Raw genomic sequence first — 25363 nt, 5'->3', positions numbered from 1 at the left:
GATGTCCCTTCCAAAAAACCCTCCCCAATCAGCACATGATGCAAAGAAAAAGAAAAGAAAAAAGAGGTGCAAGATGGAATTGTCCTTGGGCCCTCCCACCCACCCTTATGTTGTATAAACAAAACAGGACATGCACACTTTAACCAACCCATCATTTCAGTGACAGGGTCTGCCACACGACTGTGACTGATATGACGGGTTGATTTGGACCCCCCCCAAAAAAGAAGCAATTAATCTCTCCTTGCACAAACTGGCTCTACAGAGGCAAGATGTCCACCTCATCTTCACCCTCCGATATATCACCGTGTACATCCCCCTCCTCACAGATTATCAATTCGTCCCCACTGGAATCCACCATCTCAGCTCCCTGTGTACTTTGTGGAGGCAATTGCTGCTGGTCAATGTCTCCGCGGAGGAATTGATTATAATTCATTTTAATGAACATCATCTTCTCCACATTTTCTGGATGTAACCTCGTACGCCGATTGCTGACAAGGTGAGCGGCGGCACTAAACACTCTTTCGGAGTACACACTTGTGGGAGGGCAACTTAGGTAGAATAAAGCCAGTTTGTGCAAGGGCCTCCAAATTGCCTCTTTTTCCTGCCAGTATAAGTACGGACTGTGTGCCGTGCCTACTTGGATGCGGTCACTCATATAATCCTCCACCATTCTATCAATGTTGAGAGAATCATATGCAGTGACAGTAGACGACATGTCCGTAATCGTTGTCAGGTCCTTCAGTCCGGACCAGATGTCAGCATCAGCAGTCGCTCCAGACTGCCCTGCATCACCGCCAGCGGGTGGGCTCGGAATTCTGAGCCTTTTCCTCGCACCCCCAGTTGCGGGAGAATGTGAAGGAGGAGATGTTGACAGGTCGCGTTCCGCTTGACTTGACAATTTTGTCACCAGCAGGTCTTTCAACCCCAGCAGACCTGTGTCTGCCGGAAAGAGAGATCCAAGGTAGGCTTTAAATCTAGGATCGAGCACGGTGGCCAAAATGTAGTGCTCTGATTTCAACAGATTGACCACCCGTGAATCCTTGTTAAGCGAATTAAGGGCTGCATCCACAAGTCCCACATGCCTAGCGGAATCGCTCCCTTTTAGCTCCTTCTTCAATGCCTCCAGCTTCTTCTGCAAAAGCCTGATGAGGGGAATGACCTGACTCAGGCTGGCAGTGTCTGAACTGACTTCACGTGTGGCAAGTTCAAAGGGCATCAGAACCTTGCACAACGTTGAAATCATTCTCCACTGCACTTGAGACAGGTGCATTCCACCTACTATATCGTGCTCAATTGTATAGGCTTGAATGGCCTTTTGCTGCTCCTCCAACCTCTGAAGCATATAGAGTGTTGAATTCCACCTCGTTACCACTTCTTGCTTCAGATGATGGCAGGGCAGGTTCAGTAGTTTTTGGTGGTGCTCCAGTCTTCTGTACGTGGTGCCTGTACGCCGAAAGTGTCCCGCAATTTTTCTGGCCACCGACAGCATCTCTTGCACGCCCCTGTCGCTTTTTAAAAAATTCTGCACCACCAAATTCAAGGTATGTGCAAAACATGGGACGTGCTGGAATTTGCCCATATTTAATGCACACACAATATTGCTGGTGTTGTCCGATGCCACAAATCCACAGGAGAGTCCAATTGGGGTAAACCATTCCGCGATGATCTTCCTCAGTTGCCGTAAGAGGTTTTCAGCTGTGTGCGTATTCTGGAAAGCGGTGATACAAAGCGTAGCCTGCCTAGGAAAGAGTTGGCGTTTGCGAGATGCTGCTACTGGTGCCGCCGCTGCTGTTCTTGCGGCGGGAGTCCATACATCTACCCAGTGGGCTGTCACAGTCATATAGTCCTGACCCTGCCCTGCTCCACTTGTCCACATGTCCGTGGTTAAGTGGACATTGGGTACAACTGCATTTTTTAGGACACTGGTGAGTCTTTTTCTGACGTCCGTGTACATTCTCGGTATCGCCTGCCTAGAGAAGTGGAACCTAGATGGTATTTGGTAACGGGGGCACACTGCCTCAATAAATTGTCTAGTTCCCTGTGAACTAACGGCGGATACCGGACGCACGTCTAACACCAACATAGTTGTCAAGGACTCAGTTATCCGCTTTGCAGTAGGATGACTGCTGTGATATTTCATCTTCCTCGCAAAGGACTGTTGAACAGTCAATTGCTTACTGGAAGTAGTACAAGTGGGCTTACGACTTCCCCTCTGGGATGACCATCGACTCCCAGCGGCAACAACAGCAGCGCCAGCAGCAGTAGGCGTTACACGCAAGGATGCATCGGAGGAATCCCAGGCAGGAGAGGACTCGTCAGAATTGCCAGTGACATGGCCTGCAGGACTATTGGCATTCCTGGGGAAGGAGGAAATTGACACTGAGGGAGTTGGTGGGGTGGTTTGCGTGAGCTTGGTTACAAGAGGAAGGGATTTACTGGTCAGTGGACTGCTTCCGCTGTCACCCAAAGTTTTTGAACTTGTCACTGACTTATTATGAATGCGCTGCAGGTGACGTATAAGGGAGGATGTTCCGAGGTGGTTAACGTCCTTACCCCTACTTATTACAGCTTGACAAAGGGAACACACGGCTTGACACCTGTTGTCCGCATTTCTGGTGAAATACCTCCACACCGAAGAGCTGATTTTTTTGGTATTTTCACCTGGCATGTCAACGGCCATATTCCTCCCACGGACAACAGGTGTCTCCCCGGGTGCCTGACTTAAACAAACCACCTCACCATCAGAATCCTCCTGGTCAATTTCCTCCCCAGCGCCAGCAACACCCATATCCTCCTCATCCTGGTGTACTTCAACACTGACATCTTCAATCTGACTATCAGGAACTGGACTGCGGGTGCTCCTTCCAGCACCTGCAGGGGGCGTGCAAATGGTGGAAGGCGCATGCTCTTCACGTCCAGTGTTGGGAAGGTCAGGCATCGCAACCGACACAATTGGACTCTCCTTGTGGATTTGGGATTTCAAAGAACGCACAGTTCTTTGCGGTGCTTTTGCCAGCTTGAGTCTTTTCAGTTTTCTAGCGAGAGGCTGAGTGCTTCCATCCTCATGTGAAGCTGAACCACTAGCCATGAACATAGGCCAGGGCCTCAGCCGTTCCTTGCCACTCCGTGTGGTAAATGGCATATTGGCAAGTTTACGCTTCTCCTCCGACAATTTTATTTTAGGTTTTGGAGTCCTTTTTTTACTGATATTTGGTGTTTTGGTTTTGACATGCTCTGTACTATGCCATTGGGCATCGGCCTTGACAGACGACGTTGCTGGCATTTCATCGTCTCGGCCATGACTAGTGGCAGCAGCTTCAGCACGAGGTGGAAGTGGATCTTGATCTTTCCCTAATTTTGGAACCTCAACATTTTTGTTCTCCATATTTTAATAGGCACAACTAAAAGGCACCTCAGGTAAACAATGGAGATGGATGGATTGGATACTAGTATACAATTATGGACGGGCTGCCGAGTGCCGACACAGAGGTAGCCACAGCCGTGAACTACCGCACTGTACTGTGTCTGCTGCTAATATATAGACTGGTTGATAAAGAGATAGTATACTCGTAACTAGTATGTATGTATAAAGAAAGAAAAAAAAACCACGGTTAGGTGGTATATACAATTATGGACGGGCTGCCGAGTGCCGACACAGAGGTAGCCACAGCCGTGAACTACCGCACTGTACTGTGTCTGCTGCTAATATATAGACTGGTTGATAAAGAGATAGTATACTCGTAACTAGTATGTATGTATAAAGAAAGAAAAAAAAACCACGGTTAGGTGGTATATACAATTATGGACGGGCTGCCGAGTGCCGACACAGAAGTAGCCACAGCCGTGAACTACCGCACTGTACTGTGTCTGCTGCTAATATATAGACTGGTTGATAAAGAGATAGTATACTCGTAACTAGTATGTATGTATAAAGAAAGAAAAAAAAACCACAGTTAGGTGGTATATACAATTATGGACGGGCTGCCGAGTGCCGACACAGAGGTAGCCACAGCCGTGAACTACCGCACTGTACTGTGTCTGCTGCTAATATATAGACTGGTTGATAAAGAGATAGTATACTCGTAACTAGTATGTATGTATAAAGAAAGAAAAAAAAACCACGGTTAGGTGGTATATACAATTATGGACGGGCTGCCGAGTGCCGACACAGAGGTAGCCACAGCCGTGAACTACCGCACTGTACTGTGTCTGCTGCTAATATATAGACTGGTTGATAAAGAGATAGTATACTCGTAACTAGTATGTATGTATAAAGAAAGAAAAAAAAACCACGGTTAGGTGGTATATACAATTATGGACGGGCTGCCGAGTGCCGACACAGAGGTAGCCACAGCCGTGAACTACCGCACTGTACTGTGTCTGCTGCTAATATATAGACTGGTTGATAAAGAGATAGTATACTCGTAACTAGTATGTATGTATAAAGAAAGAAAAAAAAACCACGGTTAGGTGGTATATACAATTATGGACGGGCTGCCGAGTGCCGACACAGAGGTAGCCACAGCCGTGAACTACCGCACTGTACTGTGTCTGCTGCTAATATATAGACTGGTTGATAAAGAGATAGTATACTCGTAACTAGTATGTATGTATAAAGAAAGAAAAAAAAACCACGGTTAGGTGGTATATACAATTATGGACGGGCTGCCGAGTGCCGACACAGAGGTAGCCACAGCCGTGAACTACCGCACTGTACTGTGTCTGCTGCTAATATATAGACTGGTTGATAAAGAGATAGTATACTCGTAACTAGTATGTATGTATAAAGAAAGAAAAAAAAACCACGGTTAGGTGGTATATACAATTATGGACGGGCTGCCGAGTGCCGACACAGAGGTAGCCACAGCCGTGAACTACCGCACTGTACTGTGTCTGCTGCTAATATATAGACTGGTTGATAAAGAGATAGTATACTCGTAACTAGTATGTATGTATAAAGAAAGAAAAAAAAACCACGGTTAGGTGGTATATACAATTATGGACGGGCTGCCGAGTGCCGACACAGAGGTAGCCACAGCCGTGAACTACCGCACTGTACTGTGTCTGCTGCTAATATATAGACTGGTTGATAAAGAGATAGTATACTCGTAACTAGTATGTATGTATAAAGAAAGAAAAAAAAACCACGGTTAGGTGGTATATACAATTATGGACGGGCTGCCGAGTGCCGACACAGAGGTAGCCACAGCCGTGAACTACCGCACTGTACTGTGTCTGCTGCTAATATATAGACTGGTTGATAAAGAGATAGTATACTCGTAACTAGTATGTATGTATAAAGAAAGAAAAAAAAACCACGGTTAGGTGGTATATACAATTATGGACGGGCTGCCGAGTGCCGACACAGAGGTAGCCACAGCCGTGAACTACCGCACTGTACTGTGTCTGCTGCTAATATATAGACTGGTTGATAAAGAGATAGTATACTCGTAACTAGTATGTATGTATAAAGAAAGAAAAAAAAACCACGGTTAGGTGGTATATACAATTATGGACGGGCTGCCGAGTGCCGACACAGAGGTAGCCACAGCCGTGAACTACCACACTGTACTGTGTCTGCTGCTAATATATAGACTGGTTGATAAAGAGATAGTATACTCGTAACTAGTATGTATGTATAAAGAAAGAAAAAAAAACCACGGTTAGGTGGTATATACAATTATGGACGGGCTGCCGAGTGCCGACACAGAGGTAGCCACAGCCGTGAACTACCGCACTGTACTGTGTCTGCTGCTAATATATAGACTGGTTGATAAAGAGATAGTATACTCGTAACTAGTATGTATGTATAAAGAAAGAAAAAAAAAACCACGGTTAGGTGGTATATACAATTATGGACGGGCTGCCGAGTGCCGACACAGAGGTAGCCACAGCCGTGAACTACCGCACTGTACTGTGTCTGCTGCTAATATAGACTGGTTGATAAAGAGATAGTATACTACTAATATTATATATACTGGTGGTCAGGTCACTGGTCACTAGTCACACTGGCAGTGGCACTCCTGCAGCAAAAGTGTGCACTGTTTTAATATAATATTATGTACTCCTGGCTCCTGCTATAACCTATAACTGGCACTGCAGTAGTGCTCCCCAGTCTCCCCCACAATTATAAGCTGTGTGAGCTGAGCAGTCAGACAGATATATAATATATATAGATGATGCAGCACACTGGCCTGAGCCTGAGCAGTGCACACAGATATGGTATGTGACTGACTGAGTCACTGTGTGTATCGCTTTTTTCAGGCAGAGAACGGATATATTAAATAAACTGCACTGTGTGTCTGGTGGTCACTCACTATATAATATATTATGTACTCCTGGCTCCTGCTATAACCTATAACTGGCACTGCAGTAGTGCTCCCCAGTCTCCCCCACAATTATAAGCTGTGTGAGCTGAGCAGTCAGACAGATAATCAGATATATATAATATTATATATAGATAATAGATGATGCAGCACACTGGCCTGAGCCTGAGCAGTGCACACAGATATGGTATGTGACTGAGTCACTGTGTGCTGTGTATCGCTTTTTTCAGGCAGAGAACGGATTATAAATAAAACTGGTGGTCACTATCAGCAAAACTCTGCACTGTACTGAGTACTCCTAATGCTCCCCAAAATTAGTAAATCAAGTGTCTCTCTAATCTATTCTAAACGGAGAGGACGCCAGCCACGTCCTCTCCCTATCAATCTCAATGCACGTGTGAAAATGGCGGCGACGCGCGGCTCCTTATATAGAATCCGAGTCTCGCGATAGAATCCGAGCCTCGCGAGAATCCGACAGCGTCATGATGACGTTCGGGCGCGCTCGGGTTAACCGAGCAAGGCGGGAAGATCCGAGTCGCTCGGACCCGTGAAAAAAAACATGAAGTTCGTGCGGGTTCGGATTCAGAGAAACCGAACCCGCTCATCTCTAGTCATATCCTCTATGCCGTCGGGAAAAAGTCCTGGCCCTGACGGATTCACTATCGCGTACTATAAGGTGTTTAAGGATAGGTTGCTCCCTCTTCTCCTTTGTGCGTTTAACTCAATTGCATCTGGTTCTCATTTCTCCTGTGATTCTCTGGAGGCCCATGTTTCGGTGATACCGAAGCAGGGCAAAGACCCTTCGGTCTGCTCCAGCTACAGACCCATCTCCCTTCTCAACGTAGATCTTAAAATCTACGTGAAGATTTTGGCGAATAGACTGAGTGTGCTGATCCCTCTCTTGGTTCACAATGACCAGGTGGGTTTTGTGATAGGCCGGGAGGCCAAAGACAACACTACCAAAATCATCAACCTCATCCATTTAGCATCCCACAGTACTACCCCTACTATTCTACTCTCTACCGATGCCGAAAAGGCATTTGATAGGGTCAGTTGGAAATTTATGGAATCCATCTTGGAGCATATAGGCTTAGGTCCTAATGCACTTACTTGGATAATGGCCCTGTACGACTCCCCGACGGCAAGGGTCCGTGTAAACGGCACCCTGTCTGACCTATTCACCATAAGCAACGGTACCAGGCAGGGCTGCCCATTATCTCCTTTGATTTTGTGCTATGTATTGAGGCATTGGCCAGGTCTATTCGGGCCAATCAAGCCATCAGGGGTTTCACCGTGAATATAAGCTAGCCTTGTTTGCTGACGACCTCTTGGCCATAGTATCTCACCCCACTGACTCCCTTCCGCACCTAATGAAAGAACTAGATCTATTTGGACACCTTTCCAATTTTAAAATTAATTATGCTAAATCTAGTGCTCTTAACATTTCCGCCCCTCTGGACTCCGTCGCGGCCCTTAAACGCTCTTTCCCTTTCTCGTGGCAATCTTCCCACATAACTTATCTCGGTGTTAAGTTGAGCGCTAACGAGTCCCAGTTGTTCCCACTGAATTATTTGCCTCTCTTGCAAATGATTCGGAATGACTATTCTAGATGGAATATGAAATATTTATCCTGGTTTGGGAGGATAAACATAGTTAAGATGAACACCCTCCCTAAATTATTATATGTAATGCAGACCCTCCCGATCCGCATCCCGGAGCCCTGGTTCCAATCTATTTCACTCTTGATCCAGCAGTTTGTCTGGCAGCGGAGGAGGCCTAGGATTAGACGCTCCCAGTTGACCAAATCGATTGTGAGTGGCGGCCTTCAGCTTCCTGATATAAAAAATTATTACCATGCCATCCTTTTGAGTAGAATTATAGACTGGACGAGATACCGTGAGCTTAAACAATGGGTGAAGCTGGAGGGCCTGTACGTACAGCAATTCCCAGAAATATTTCCTTGGCTCCCCTCCTCCCCTAAGCTGCTCCTTCCCCACCCTACCATAACTCCTACACTTGCCGCCTGGAAGTCACTGCGTGCATTACCTTATATCTCTTCTAAATTCGGTACCTTGACGTCCTTTCTGGCCAACCCTGAATTTACTCCGGGTGTCAACCCTGCCCACTTCTCACGTTGGGCATCAACAGGTCTGTTCAGGGTCGGTCAGATGGTGTCATCAACTGGAGTCAAACAGTTCTCAGACTGAGGGCGAAGTGGGACATCCCCCAACAGGACTTTTGGAAGTTCCTACAAATAAGACACTTTTTGATAACTGGCTCTAGAATCCAGAACGCCGCTAGAGAATTGACCCTCTTTGAGAAACTCTGTGTTGCTGTACTTGACCCGACCCACACTATTTCCACACTTTACAAGATTGTTTGCCATTCCCAACCTATCGATGCTCCATCCTTTGCTGTGGCGTGGGAGAGGGACCTGGGCATTTCCCTGTCGCGTAGAGACTGGGAAAATAATTTCTTAAAAACCCACACAAGCTCTGTCTGTGTCCAGGTCAGAGAGACAAGATGTTACAGGCACCCCTCTCTTCTCCATGCTATGTATCCCTCCTCATCAGCCCCTTCTACATATTTGGTGGACTTGTCCACTGATTCAACCCTTCTGGCGAGAGGTTATACGTATCTCTCAATTCATCCTTAAGACTCAAGTCCCGCATGATCCAGCATTCTGGCTTATTAATCACTCCACAATTCCAATGTCCCAACACAAACATTCCCTATTGAGACATTTAAGCAACGCAGCATGTGCTGTGATCCCGGCCATGTGGAGGTCCCACATCCCCCCCACGAGTCGTGCATGGTTCACTAAACTAGATTATTTCATGAGAATGGAGGATCTGTTCCTCTCATCGATAGGTAAATCTTGTGAATTCGATTCCACATGGTCCCCCTGGCTGGAATACAAGGCTACTTAGCCACTCCCTTGGATAGTAACTGAAATCTTTATTTCTCTGTCTCCCATAAACTTGCTAAGTGGTACCTCTTACTTCTCTTACCCCCCCCCCCCTTTCTTTTCTTTCTCTCTCCCTTTCTTACTTCATACTTCTCTTCACTTCTACCTTGTTGCCTTCCGGCACTCCTATTCTTTTCCTCTATTAATTTTCATGTTCCTTAAGTATGAGAACACCTTTACCTACTGCTGAGCAACTCAATTCTCTACACACTTGGTATATATTACCTCTGACGCGTCCATTCGCTTCTGCAGGGTTGCTAACTCTCCTTTTGACATCTGTACAATTTGATTTGTGTTTATCAGTCATACAGTATTTGTATTGGTGTTTCTGTATTTGTAACTGCATAGGTGTTTTCCTTTCTCTGTTTATGTCTTTTAAAATCCTTAATAAAAACTGATTATATAAAAAAAAAATTAATCAAACTTCTATAATATCATTTCTGGTATAATAAGGAACCATATATATCTGGAGAAGCTTGTAGTAACAAGTTAAGATAGAGTATGGGGAGAAAGTGTAACAATATAACAGATTTATGAGTTTCCCATCCATTTATTGGAAGCCACGCAGCCAACTAGAATTAATTTTGATTATTATATATAGATAAGAATAATCTTTTTATTCACCAAGTGCAGTCATTTTACTTATCTACCCTCTGAGGTTTACTTCATGGGGAAACCCACTGAGTCCACATTTTACGCCGGATCAATGGGTTAGCAAATGTCAACCCAGGGTTTACTGCACATGTAAAAGGCAGAATAGCTCAGGGTGTGAAACCTAGAGCTTTTTTCTGCACCTCAAACCCTGCGTTTAATTGGATCAGTGGTGGAGAGGATAGTAGATAAGTTCAAAGGCACACTAGCCCACAGGGATACAAGGGATATCAACGGTGGGCTCCCTGAACTGACAAATGATATACATTTTTCGGGACTTACCATCATAGTGCCTTTCCCAGTATGCAGTCTGTGTACATGTGTAGACTTGAATGTAGAGACTTTTTTCAGCTTGGAGTAGCACCCCACCCACCTACCCAAGGGCATTTTTAATCAGCATGGAACTCTGGCATTTACAGACTGCATACTGGAAAGGGCACTATGATTAATACATTTATACAATTTGTCAGTTTTAGGGATCAGTTCAGGGTGCAGGGTCCCCCTGGGTTGGTGTGGCCTGGCTGCTTTGGGGCATCACATTGTAACACTTAATTCAGAATTTTTTTAGCACCTAATTAATTTAATAGCTATGTAACACTTTTAATTAACATTCTAATTATTACCTTTCTTTCACCCATGTAACACTCTTAACACATAACTTAGGCTTCTAACTTATTAACATTACTAACACTTTAACCTTTTACTGTTGTCCTGTATTGGCTTGGGGGGTACTGTGCCCTGGACTTGAACCTCAGTGTTTGGGATCCACCAGATGATTTCACATGGTCATTGGTTGGTGGGCCCATATTTTTTGGACAAAATTATACTAAGAACTTCCATTTTACTCTGTGTTAGATTACAGAGTTTATTGCAATTAATTATATTAGCAGGGCTTAGTATTATAGAGTGTGCATCTTCTGTGTGGAACTACAAGTTCAGCATGATAGCACCAGTGGCGTGCGGTGAGGTCAGTGGCTGGTGAGGCACTGCAGCCATAATGTCAGCCGAGTCCCGTCGATGCCTGCTACTGCCTCCGAGCTGATGCCCGCTACCGTCACTATCCCTGCATGCGCCGAAGGCACACGTTCTCCCAGAAAACGGGTTGTGCTTTTGCAGTGAGGGTGTGGCCTCAAAACAAGAGGGGAGATACAGTGGGTGACAGGGAGAGGGTGATGCCAGGGAGAGTATGACAGCAGTGGGTGACAGGGACAGGGTGACAGCAGTGGGTGATGCCAGAGAGCTGGTGACAGGAAGAGGGTGACCGCAGTGAGTAACAGTGAGAGGGTGCCAGCTGTGGGTGACAGGGAGAGGGTGATGCCAGGAAGCTGGTGACAGGAAGAGGGTGCCAGCAGTCTGTACCAGCTGTGGGTGACAGTAAGAGGGTGACAACAGTGGGTGACAGGGAGAGGGTGCCAGCAGTCGGTAACAGCTGTGGGTGACAGTAGAGGCGCACGTGGAAAATATAGAGGTGTGGCTTCATGGAGAAGGGGTGTGGCCGCAAAATAATACTAATTCATATTACGATGCACAGTAGTCTCCATTATTCAAATTATGCCGCACAGTAGCGCCACTACACCAGGTAGAGCCCTTTTTACACATTACGGCAGACATCGTCCCCCTTTTTACACATTACGGCAGACAGTGTCCCCCTTTTTACACATCACGGCAGACAGCGTCCCCCTTTTCACACATTACGGCAGACAGCGTCCCCTTTTTACACATTACGGCAGACAGCGTCCCCGGATTCACCTGTGCTCAAGCATGGAAATCCTGAAAACCTGACCTGTCGGAGCCCTCTTAGTAGACAAACTTGTAGCTCTGCTGTAACCTCATATACAGTATACATGCATGGTGCCCCTATCTCCGCACAGAGACACTGACTTGCCTGGTCTTGCGTCTTTGGGAGAGGGCTTCAAGCCCCCCATCCCCTCCAGCTGGACCATGTCAGCCGGCACGGCAGCACTGAGATGACGGCAGACATTAGGGTGACACCGGAAGCCGTGTGGCGGAGACACACTGACACTTCCACACCGCGACCGCCACCCAATCACCCGGCTGTTTACAGCCATCCGCCGATCAGTGAGCCTCCTCAGGGACGGGCAGTGGGAGCGCAGGGGGAATATGCGCTCTAACTAGGTGTGCGCTGTGGGCAATGCCCCTTCTGCACACAACTAGTTACGGTGCAGCCCTCACCCCTTATATATTTAGTGTCCCCCCTCATCCTCATCCCTTAAATATTTAATGATCCTCCCACCCACTAAATATTTAGTAACCCCTCTCCGTACCACCCGTTATATATTTAATGTATCCTTCACTCCCACCTTATAAAATATATTCAATAGCTCCCCCAGCTTGATGACCACGGCTCTCTCCTGTCCTCCTCCCCCCTCCCCCCCCCCCGACTGACCTCTGTGCAGGCTTGTTACAGTCCAGCTCCAGAGTCCTGACTCTCCCGCTACCCAGCGCTGTCACTGGCGCCAGCGGAGGAGAGGAGCTTGAAGCGCTGCGGCCACCGGTGGATCAGCCTGCAAGAGTCGGGATGATTCTCTCCAGACTCTGCCTCCAGCAGCAGCGCTCTCTCCTCTGTACCGCCGCTGCTGGATCCTGGGGACGACATCCCCGGGCCCCCGTATGGAGGACTGCATTGAGCTCCCTGTCGCTGTGAGTTGCTGGGAGACGGGGATAGGGGGGATGACAGGGGTGGGGGCACCGCCACTGGACAATCATACAGTGTGTAAATCAGGTGCGTGTCAAAGCGGCACTTCCAGTAGGTGCCGCCTATAGGGATTTTGTTAATGGGCTTTTACTGCCCGATTCTCAACCCCGCCCCCCACTTCCGTCTCCTTAACATTGTTAGCTGGAGGCACCGAGAGCGGTGCCTCTGAAACAAATTTAGTACCATTTTTAATAAAGTAGAAATGATTAAAATAATGTAACGGCTACAGCAGATAATTATGACACAGAATATGTGTCATAAGTGTCTTCTTTATATTATTTTAATCATTAATGACAGGGGAGGCACTGCCTCCCCTGCCTCCCCTGACTGCACATCCCTGGATAGCACCTCTCATTATGTTTGGAACTAGGGTGTGCAGTCCAAAGTACCCCCCCCCATGTATTTGTTATTAACAATGTGTCATTTGCTCACTTTATTAACTTATTATGTTAACATTACTGTCAGAGTCAGATTCCAAATCCTTCAGACTTTCAAGTTATTAAACTATTTATTCAACATTAAAATTTGTCACTTTCACTCATTGGATGAAGTAATGTAATTTATGGGCTTTACCAATTGCTGCCCATATGTTAATGAAAATAGGATTTTAATTACCTACAGGTAAATTCTTTTCTCGTAGTCCGTAGAGGATACTGGGGTCCATTTAGTACCATGGGGTATAGACAGGTCCAATAGGAGCCATGGGCACTTTAAGAATTTGATAGTGTGGGATGGCTCCTCCCTTTATGACTACCAGACTAGGAAACTGTGCCTGAGGAGACGGACATACTTTGAGAGAATGATAGATAAGGATAGTGGTGATATTCCGAACCAGCACACACAAGAGGAAAGCCAAGCTAACCAAACTTGAAACAGGAACAGCAACGACTGAACCAACAATACTTAACCAAGTAACATTGCATGAAGAACTAAGCACTGGGCGGGTGCCCAGTATCCTCTACGGACTACGAGAAAAGGATTTACCGGTAGGTAATTAAAATTTTCTCTTAACATACTAGAGGATACTGGGGTTCATTTAGTACCATGGGGCTGTACCAAAGCTCCCAAACTGGGTGGGAGAGTGCTGAGGTTCCTGCAGAACTAATTGACCAAACTGAAGGTCCTCATAGGCCAAAGTATCGAACTTGTAGAACTTAGCAAACGTGTTTGAACCTGACCAAGTAGCTGCTCGGCAGAGCTGTAAAGCCGAGACACCCTGGGCAGCCGTCCAGGAAGAACCGACCGACCTAGTAGAGTGGGCCTGTACAGATTTTGGACATGGCAAACCTGCCATAGGATAAGCATGCTGGATAGTGAGTCTGATCCAGCGTGCAATTATCTGCTTTGAAGCAGGACACCCAATCTTACTGGGATCATAAAGAACAAACAGCAAGTCCGTTTTTCTGTGACGAGCTGTTCTCTTCGCATACAACTTCAAAACCCTCACAACATCCAAAGACTTTGAAGTAGCAGAAGTGTCGGTGACAACCGGAACCACAATAGGTTGGTTGATGAAGAAATTTCTGACGAGTTCTGAGTTCAACTGTGTCCTCATGGAAAATTGAATAGGGACTTTTATGAGACTTAGCCCCCCCAACTCCGACACACATGTTGCTGAAGCCAAGGCCAACAGTGTGACGGTCTTCCCGTAAGATATTTTACGTCCACCGCCTGTAACGGTTCAAACCAGTCCGATTGGAGGAACTGCAGCACAACGTTGATATCCCAAGGTGCCGTGGGAGGCATAAAGGAAGGATGGATGTGCAGAACACCTTTCAAGAACGTCTGGACCTCAGGGAGAGAAGCCAATTGTTTCTGAAAGAAAATGGACAAGGCCGAAATCTGGACTTTTAAGGAGCACTTTTTGCGATTCCATGTCCAGTATCATTCCCAGGAATGGGAGCCTCCTTGTTGGCTCCAGGTTAGATTTCAAAAGGTTCAGAATCCACCCGTTATCCTGGAGGAGTTTGGGTGAGAGACCAATGCTGTCCAGCAACCTTTCCCTGGACGGTGCTTTTATCAGGAGATTGTCCAGGTACGGAATTATGTTCACTCCCTGCTTGCAGAGTACAAACATCATCTCTGCCATCACCTTGGTGAACACCCTCGGTGTTGTGGAGAGACCAAAGGGCAGGGCCTGGAACTGGTAGTGACAGTTCTGCAGTGCAAACCGTAGATAAGCCTGATGAGGCGGCCAGATCGGAATATGAAGGTACGCATAGTTGATATCCAGAGACACTAGGAATTCTCCCTTCTCCAGACCTGAGATTACTGCTCTCAGAGACTCCATCTTGAATTTGAACACACGTAACTACGGGTTCAAAGAAAAGACTTGAGGTTCAGAATCAGTCTAACCGAACCGTCTGGTTTCGGTACTGCGAACAAGTTGGAATAGTACCCCTTGTTGAGCAGATGAGGTGGAAATGGAACAATGACCTGAGTTTGTACCAGTTTTTGGATGGCATGCTGTAAAGTTATACTTGCCTCTTGTGAAACTGGCAAGCCTGATTTGAATAATCTGTGAGGTGGGAGTTTTTGGAACTCCAGTCTGTAGCCCTGGGAAATAAGATCTATGACCCAGGGATCCTGGCACGAACTTTACCAAATCTGACTGAAGAATTGTACTTGGGCTCCCACCTGACAGCCCTCCAGGCATTGCGGTCCACCGTCATGCTGAAGTCTTTGAGGAAGCAGAGCCTGAGCTCTGTTCCTGAGCACCTGCAGTTGCTGACTTGCGTGGTTTACCTCTTGCGCCGCTGGAGGATGTAGAAGCACCTCTGGATTTGCCTTTGAACTTGGCCGCCCGAAAGGACTGTAACTTAGAAGCTGAATAAGTCTTCATGGTTGGGGGGCGGAAGGAAGATACGTAGACTTACCCACAATAGCTGTGAAGATCCATTTGTCTAGTTCATCTCCAAACAAGGCCTCTCCTGTTAATGGTAGGCCTTTCATGCCTTTCCTGGAGTCCACATCAGCAGTCCACTGGCGTAGCCATAAGCCCCTGCATGCCGACACTGCCATAGTGGTGGTGCATGCATTAAGCAAGCCTATCTCTTTTATGTCTTCTACCATAAAGTTCACAGAGTCCTGTATATGCAGTAGGAGTAAAACAACATCCCCCCTAGACAAGGAATCTAATCCCTCAATTAGGTTATTTAGTGATCCACGCAAATGCAATAGTGGGTCTTTGGGCCACCCCAGTATACAATGATTTGAGTGTAGTCTCAATTTTAAGATCAGCCATGTCTTTTAGAGAGGCTGCACCAGGAACAGGCAATACAATTTTTCCTGACCGCCTAGAGACTGATGCGTCCACTATCGGTGGATTTTCCCATTTTTTCCTATCCTCCAGAGAAAAGGGAAAATATGAGAGCAACCTTTTAGGGATTTTAAATTTCTTATCAGGATTAACCCACGGTTCTTCAAACAGGGTATTCAATTCTTTTGACACAGGAAAAGTGACTGAAGACTTCTTTTTTTACATTAAAATAAGATTCCTCACACTCCTCTGACACCTTATCAGGGATATGCAGAACATCTCTGATAGCTTCTATAAGAGCTTCTATTCCCTGTGACAGAGCCGCATCCTCCCCCACCCCTCCAAGTCTACCTACCACACCCTCCTCCAAGTCTGACCCTTCAGCATCAGAGTCAGACTGCAGGATATGGGCCAGAGATCACTTTTGCGGCCAAATTTGAGGGGATTGAGACGCTGTTTTGGGGACTGAGTCTCGGCTTATAAACTCATCCACAGTCTTTTTCCGTCTCTTTCTCATTGCGGGACAATTTTGTAGAAAGAGTAGAGATCATTCCTTTCAGAGAATTAACCCACTCTGGTTCAGTCCCGCTATTCTGTGAACCCTGAGTACCCAGTAGTGAGCCCCCCGGTGAAGAGGACCACTCTGCTGTACAAGAAACACACTCTTTGCCTGACATAATGTAAATGTGACAGCACACACACACAGGAAAAGGATAAGCAAAAATAACCCACAAAGATCCCTTCAGGGAGACACAGGTTTGGAGCCAGCCCCCACCGCGCCCTTACCGCTAATGCCAAGCTTAGCCTGATCACAGACTAAGTACCCTGATAGGGGACTTAGTACACTAGTAATCGCTCCAACCCTGCTATGACCCCCTGGTACTGCTGAGGTAATTTGGAGTCACACTGGAGGAGCTGCGCATCCCTGTCAGTCAGCGTCTGTGTCCACTGCAGAGGGAAAATGGCGCTGGTGAGCTGCTGGATCCTCTCATAGTGAAGCCCTGCCCCTTCAATGGCACGCGGTCTTCCCGCTTTTTTAATACTGGCTGAGGATTTTGGTGCTTAAAATGGACAGAAACCGTTTTAAGGCTGTATTGCCAGTATGGGTACCGTGCACAGTGTACTGAGACGCAGCTGTGTACTGTGTCCGGAGATGCATTCCACCCCGTTCAGAAGCCGTGCGTCTCCGTACCCTTGTTCCACCATAATGGCTGGTGCCCCGCTATCTGGGACGCTGGTCCAATACTCACCACTTTTCATTCTTCTGGCTCTGTTAGGGGTGGCGGTGTGCTGCGGGAATGCACGCTCGCCATGGTGGTTTGCGAATAGTTCCCTCAGGAGCTCAGTGTCCTGTCAGCAGGGAATGGGACCATTAACCAATTCAAGAGGCTGAGCCGTTCCCCCCCCCCCTCCCCCCAAGTCCCACGAAGCAGACAGGCTGGTGCCACCCAGCCTTGCCTGAAAATAACAAACATAAAATAAATGCAGAAAACTCTTCAGGAGCTTCCTTCAGCGTGACCGGCTCCTCCAGGCACATTTTCTAAACTGAGTCTGGTGGGAGGGGCATAGAGGGAGGAGCCAGCCCACACTATCAAATTCTTAAAGTGCCTATGGCTCCTACTGGACCCGTCTATACCTTATGGTACTAAATGGACCCCAGTATCCTCTAGGACGTAAGAGAAAAGTCCATGTCCAGTGTTTAGTAATTTTTAACCCCCAAGCGTAAGTCCAGTTGGTTTGCTATGCTGCAGTCTTGTCCTTTGATGGTGTGCTCCTATCATATGGACCTCAGTTTTATCAGGATACAGTTGTAGCTAACTAGCACTCATCCACTCTTGAAGCCCAGCTAGACAGCCATTTAGGACTGTTATTGGGTTCTCAGTACCTGGATCAAAGGTATAGTTTTGTATCATCTGCACAGTAGTGGCAGACCAGGCCATGACATCTGATTATTTTATCCAGTGGTAGCATGTATACTGCAAAAAGCATGGGAGACAGTAGGGAAACGTGGAATTGATGGGCTGCAGTCTCATGAATACTGGAAATGTAAAAATGCTGACTACACTGTGGGTATTTTATATGTGCACTTTACCATACCAATGCCTTCATACAGGGGCGGATCCAGAAAAAAATTACAGGGGGGGCACCATATGGGGCGTGGCTTCATTGGAATGGGCGTGGCTTCGTTTGAATGGGCGTGGTATTGCAGGAAAAGACTACCTTATACCCCAGTTTTGCAACCTGCACGCCCAGACGTTGGCCACCACAGGAAAGAAAAATAATCCTGATTCATGCCCCTTACATTATTTGTCATTTTTCCTCCTTATAGTAATGCCCAGTATACATTATTCCACATACTGCAATGGCCCTTAGACATTATTCCACACACAATAATGCACATGACACAATATGCACACACTGTAATGCCCCAGACACATTATGCCACACACCGTAATGCCTGTGACACATTATGACAGGAATCGCAATGCTCGTTATACATTATGCTACACACTGCACTGCCCCTGATACATTATAGCACATACAATGTCTGTGACACATTATGCCACACACTGCAATGACCTTGAGACATTATACCACAATGCCCGTGATATAGTATACCATACACCGTAATGCCTGTGACACATACCGCAATGCCCGTTATACCCTATGCCACACACCGCAATGCCCGTTATATATTATGCCACACTGCAATGACCCTGAGACATTATACCACATACCACAATGCCCGTGATATAGTATACCACACACCGTAATGCCTGACACATTATGACACACACCGCAATGTCCGTGATACATTATGCCACACACTGCAATGACCCTGAGACATTATACCACATATCACAATGCCAGCGATATAGTATACCATACACCGTAATGCCTGTGACACATTATGACACACACCGCAATGTCCGTGATACATTATGCCACACACCGTAATGCCCATTACACATTAAGTCCTACAGTAAGGCTTCTAATTACTTTTCAAATACCTGCTCGTTGTCAGGGGTTTCATGCACTGGGTGTCATGCTCGTTGCCAGGGGTTTCATGCTCTTGGTTCCATGCACGGTGCCAGGGGTTTTCATGCTCAGGGTGTCATGCTCGTTACCAGGGGTTTCATGCACTGGGTGTCATGCTCGTTGCCAGGGGTTTCATGCACTGGGTGTCATGCTCGTTGCCAGGGGTTTCATGCACTGGGTGTCATGCTCGTTGCTAGGAGGTAGTCCTTGTTGCTAGGGCTGTGCTCCCAGTGCCACATATGTCCCCAGTGCCAGATATTCCCCCACGGTGCCAGGTACTCACATGCCCCTAGTGCCAAATATAGCCCCCCCCCCCATGTGCCAGGTACACATATACCCCCAGTGCCAGATATTCCCCGACAGTGCCACATATGCCCCCTGTGCCAGATATCGCCCCCCCAGTGCTATATATGCCCCCAGTGCCACATATGCCCCAGTGCCAGATATTCCCCCCCCAGTGCCACATATGCCCCCAGTGCCATATATGCCCCCAGTGCCAGATATTCCCCCCAGTGCCATATATGTCCCCAGTGCCAGATATTCTTCCCCCCCTCCCTGCCAAATGTGCCCCCAGTGCCAGATATTCCCTCCCCAGTGCCATATATGCCCCCAGTGCCAGATATTCCCCCCAGTGCCATATATGTCCCCAGTGCCAGATATTCCCCCCCCCTCCCTGCCAAATATGCCCCCAGTGCCAGATATTCCCCCCAAGTGCGTCCCCCCCCCCCCCTTCCTCCGCCGCCGCCGCTGCTCCCCCCGCTCCCCTGCTGTTAGGAGGGACACGGAGGGCACAGCACAGTGCACGCCTCCCTGTGTCCCTCCTGTGTCTCCGGCGGCCGCGGGTCACTGTAATAAAGGAAGTGCTCACGAACGGCACTTCCTTTATGAGACCAGCGGCCGCCGGAGACCCAGGAGGGACACAGGAGAGGCGCGCACTGTGCCCTCCGTGTCCCTCCTAACAGCAGGGGAGGAAACGAGACCGCAGACAGACATGCGGACGCTCGTCCGCATGTCAGTCTGCACTAAAAATGACAGGGGGGGCACGTGCCTTGGTGCCCCCCCCCTAAATCCGCCACTGCCTTCATAGAGATGTTGTTGTGACAAGCATGTCTGCCATCATTATTGCTCCAATCCGAATTATACTTTTTAGGCTACAAAACCACAATTTAATCCAACTGCACCATTTCTTCATTTTCTAGAAGGACAATGACAAAGATCACTGTGTGCGAATTGGTGTGGGGAATGGTCTCCGACCCGATGTCTGGAAAGAGTTTATACATCGTTTTGGTGATATGAAATTATGTGAATTTTATGCAGCAACAGAAGGAAATGCTTTCTTCTTAAACTACTCTGGAAAAGAAGGAGCAATTGGCAGATGTAATATGTTCATGAAGGTATTCTGCACAACGTTGTAGACTGATACATAATTTGATATACTGGCACATGAATAGTGGTATTACTAGACAACAAAAGATGTGTGATTCCATCATCAGTGCTTCATATCAATGGCCTGTTATATTCAACTATGAGATAGATAACATTATCGCGTACTGACCCGTCTACTACAATTCAGAGATAGCAGTGATGTAGCAATAGTCCCTGCAGCTCCCGCAGTGGCTTGGGGGCAATGACGCTCCCTTTCACCTATAGCGAGCGGCAGCCGCGAGTGGTGCCCAATCAGCATGAGGTGATGGTAGACGCTCCCAGCTTTAGTCTGTGTGTGAGGTAACATGGTGTGTAGCCGGGAGGAGAGTAACTGCAGATCCAAAATGTACATAGTGGCTATGTAGTAGTCATATAGGGCCTTTTATTTTATTAAGCCCAAAAATAGCATCTGGATTCATATACGCAAGAAAAGAGCTGTCTTTCAATTACGTGTTGAAAAACTTAAATGTGCTTATGTATTAATCATTGTCTTGTTATAATAGGGCTTTAATAATTTCTATAAGTATTTTAAAAAAGTATTTTAATAAATATATGTACATCTTGGAAAAGATTGATGCTGTTGTACTCACTTTATAGCTTGGTATTAGGCGCCCCCTAAAGAAACAGTCTTTTATATATATATATATATATATATAGAATAACAAGATAAGCAGGCGGCACTCGTCAGGCTGGATAAACGTGATGACTTTATTGGCTAAAGGCCGACATGTTTCGGAGATAACTTCTCCGTCCTCAGGGCCAGACAAACAAATAACAAGTGTGCAAGTGGCTTATAAGACATGGAAAACCCCCCCAAATTAACAAACCTAACCGTACTCACCTGCTCCACGGCGCACCCGCCCGTCGACCGCTACTTGGCACTTCCGCGTCTCACTGCCGCGACGTCACAGATGCGCCACGTCGCAGGGGAGCTCCATGGCAACCGGAGCGTAAGCTAATCACGTCCCCGGCAACCTGTGGTATAACAAAACATGTGAATATAAAATTAGTAAGTGCATAACAGACAGTATACTATCCGTGAATTAAAAGTTAAAAACACATAAACACATAAAACGAGAGCTGGGAAAAACAACAAGGAGTACGTCATAAATATTGAATATTGAATATTAAATGTTAAATAGTAAATAGTAATGATAAATATACAACCCGCTGATAGTTAAGCAATCAATACTTAGGTTATGTTATTATGACAACCACTGTTTGTTAAAGGCATCCCCTCAGTCCTACTGTAACATTATAGTCTTAGTCACATAAGGGTATTAGAATCTTAGAACTCTGGGGTAATATAACCTACCAAAGTAATATTATTTAAGGCTTGAAGGGCATGAGGCGTTACCAAAATAGCGATATAACGATGAAGGGAACTTACTAAAAGGACTGACAAATTTTCTGAAGTGTGTAAGTATTTAAATATTATAATTATTATAAAAAGCACTGGAGTCCCAGGTTCTCATTTAAGCCCTTGGGAAAAATAGTGCCCAGGGAGTATATCCACCTGGACTCCTTTTGTAGTAAGAGCCTATCCCTGTTGCCACCCCTTAAGGACTTAGGGACATGGTCAATAAGGATGGCCCTAATGCTTGACACTCCATGTTTGGCTTCCATACAGTGACGGGCAAACGGCTGGTCACTAGAGCCCTTTTCATGGGCTTTTTTAATTGCACTCCGATGTAAAGCCATACGTTCCCTAAATTGCCTAATGGTCTTACCAATATATGCAAGGCCACATGGGCAAGTGAGGAGGTACACCACATGTGTGGAGGTACATGTGAGTCTGTGCCTAATTTTAATTTTCCGACCTAATTTTAATTTTCCGACCTTAGATCGTGAGGCCTCACGATCTAAGGTCCTTAGCATACCACGCATGAAACTATTGAGACAGTCAAGTACTTCACCCCTACAGGATAACCCCAGACTGGCCATGGTGAGTAAATATACCACGGCCAGCACCAGGGTGACCCGCCGGGCCAAACAGCTCTGGCCGATTATACAGACGGACCAATCTTTGTCCTCTTTGGCAAACACACGCCTTATGCCTAGGCAGAAATCTGGGTGACCACATCATGAAACTTGATGTTTCTAGCCTCACTAAGGACAATGAACCCCACTTTCTCCGCTTGATATCAGGTTGCTTTAGGTGCTTGGGATGTGCGACCTGTAACACTCTTAGTGTAGGGGCTACTTTTAATCATCCCCATACAGGTCGGAAAATTAAAATTAGGCACAGACTCACATGTACCTCCACACATGTGGTGTACCTCCTCACTTGCCCATGTGGCCTTGCATATATTGGTAAGACCATTAGGCAATTTAGGGAACGTATGGCTTTACATCGGAGTGCAATTAAAAAAGCCCATGAAAAGGGCTCTAGTGACCAGCCGTTTGCCCGTCACTGTATTGAAGCCAAACATGGAGTGTCAAGCATTAGGGCCATCCTTATTGACCATGTCCCTAAGTCCTTAAGGGGTGGCAACAGGGATAGGCTCTTACTACAAAAGGAGTCCAGGTGGATATACTCCCTGGGCACTATTTTTCCCAAGGGCTTAAATGAGAACCTGGGACTCCAGTGCTTTTTATAATAATTATAATATTTAAATACTTACACACTTCAGAAAATTTGTCAGTCCTTTTAGTAAGTTCCCTTCATCGTTATATCGCTATTTTGGTAACGCCTCATGCCCTTCAAGCCTTAAATAATATTACTTTGGTAGGTTATATTACCCCAGAGTTCTAAGATTCTAATACCCTTATGTGACTAAGACTATAATGTTACAGTAGGACTGAGGGGATGCCTTTAACAAACAGTGGTTGTCATAATAACATAACCTAAGTATTGATTGCTTAACTATCAGCGGGTTGTATATTTACATCCTCTAGAGAAGAACCAATAAACATATGATACATTTGTATCGCATGAAAGAGAAACAGCTGCTGTCAGTTCACAAATTGAGCTCCGGCAGCCTGATGTCAGTATTTACTATTTAACATTTAATATTCAATATTCAATATTTATGACGTACTCCTTGTTGTTTTTCCCAGCTCTCGTTTTATGTGTTTATGTGTTTTTAACTTTTAATTCACGGATAGTATACTGTCTGTTATGCACTTACTAATTTTATATTCACATGTTTTGTTATACCACAGGTTGCCGGGGACGTGATTAGCTTACGCTCCGGTTGCCATGGAGCTCCCCTGCGATGCGGCGCATCTGTGACGTCGCGGCAGTGAGACGCGGAAGTGCCTCGTAGCGGTCGACGGGCGGGTGCGCCGTGGAGCAGGTGAGTACGGTTAGGTTTGTTAATTTGGGGGGGTTTTCCATGTCTTATAAGCCACTTGCACACTTGTTATTTGTTTGTCTGGCCCTGAGGACGGAGAAGTTATCTCCGAAACATGTCGGCCTTTAGCCAATAAAGTCATCACGTTTATCCAGCCTGACGAGTGCCGCCTGCTTATCTTGTTATTCTATCTGATGGGATTCATTTCCTCATGAGGAAGGAACCGCAGCAAATTATCATCTTATATGAGAGTGCCGGACACCACACTGGACATTATATATATATATATATATATATATATATATATATCTGTATATGAGTTAAATATAAAATTTGAACATTCTTACATACGTACTCACAATCCCATATACCATATAGCATACTGCAATATGACAAACTGTTTTGTATAAAGCATTGCAAAGCACCAAGGCCCTTGTATATTTGGACCACAGCTCCCATTTTTATATGAATCCCATATTTAGACGCACTATTAAAAAGAAGAACAGGGAGCGCTCCATAGTGCGTAAAAGTTTAATTCACACAGACATGTACAAAAGTGATCACAAGTAAGACATGCTTGTAATAAGACACAAACAGTGTGGGCTGATTATCACGTGGCTTTTTGAAGATACTCCACCGGCAAAACTGCTTCCAGGACAATGTTGGTGATATCCAGAGATCAACGCATGCTGGGTTCACGCAAACCAGGATGCAGTGTAAGGTCCACAGTAGTAACAAAAGAGCATGTCTAGCGCATTTTGTCATCAGTTTCGTACAGTATATAAAATCACATTTTTTTTTCTTCTTACCAACTAATAACATGAAAACAGTTTGTTGCAGAATGTTATACAGTACGTAGCTAAAAAACAGGATTTTAATTACCTACCGGTAAATCCTTTTCTCGTAGTCCATAGGGGATACTGGGAATCCATTTAGTACCATGGGTTATAGACGGGTCCCCTAGAAGCCTTGGGCACTTTAAGAATTTGATAGTGTGCGCTGGCTTCTACCTCTATGCCCCTCCTACCAGACTCAGTCTAGGAAACTGTGCCCGAGGAGACGGACATACTTTGAGAGAAGGATATAGAAAAATGAAAGTGGTGAGATTACGAACCAGCACACACAAAACAAGAGGAAAGCCATGCTAACCAAACTTGAAACCAGGAACAGCAACAGCTGAACCAAACAACATTACTGAACCAAGTAACAGTGCAGGAAGAACGAAGCACCGGGCGGGCGCCCAGTATCCCCTACGAACTACGAAAAAGGATTTACCGGTAGGTATTTAAAATCCTATTTTCTCTTACATCCTTGGGGATACTGGGAATCCATTTAGTACCATAGGGAAGTACCAAAGCTCCCAAACCAGGTGGGAGAGTGCTGAGGTTCCTGCAGAACTGATTGACCAAACTGAAGGTCCTCAGAGGCCAAAGTATCTTGTAAAACTTTGCAAACGTGTCCGAACCTGACCAAGTAGCTGCACGGCAGAGCTGTAAAGCCGAGACACCCCGAGCAGCTGCCCAAGAAGAACCCACCAACCTAGTAGAGTGGGCCTGTACAGATTTTGGAACCGGCAAGACTGCCGTGAAATAAGCATGCTGGATAGTGAGCCTGATCCAGCGTGCAATAAACTGCTCTGAAGCAGAACACCCAATTTTATTGGGATCATAAAGAACGAACAGC

General features: G+C 46.2%; 1 protein-coding gene across 2 annotated transcripts in view; it reads left to right on the top strand.

Moving 5' to 3' along the window:
• The window catches only part of LOC134932159 (long-chain fatty acid transport protein 2-like), a 266805-nt gene that overhangs the window by 82977 nt on the left and 158465 nt on the right, over window positions 1-25363 (top strand). The window contains exon 5 of one of the 2 annotated variants that reach the window (XM_063926306.1): window positions 20159-20353. The exons of the other annotated variant lie outside the window; for it this stretch is intronic. Within the exon in view, the coding sequence (XP_063782376.1) occupies window positions 20159-20353 (195 nt within the window). The remainder of the gene's footprint in view (window positions 1-20158; window positions 20354-25363) is intronic. 2 annotated transcript variants of the gene reach the window in all.

The sequence above is a fragment of the Pseudophryne corroboree genome, chromosome 6 (assembly GCF_028390025.1).
Source record: "Pseudophryne corroboree isolate aPseCor3 chromosome 6, aPseCor3.hap2, whole genome shotgun sequence".
Classification (NCBI taxonomy): Eukaryota; Metazoa; Chordata; class Amphibia; order Anura; family Myobatrachidae; genus Pseudophryne; species Pseudophryne corroboree.
Note: the sequence above shows the minus strand (reverse complement) of the source record. Positions and strands in the feature narration are given on the sequence as shown.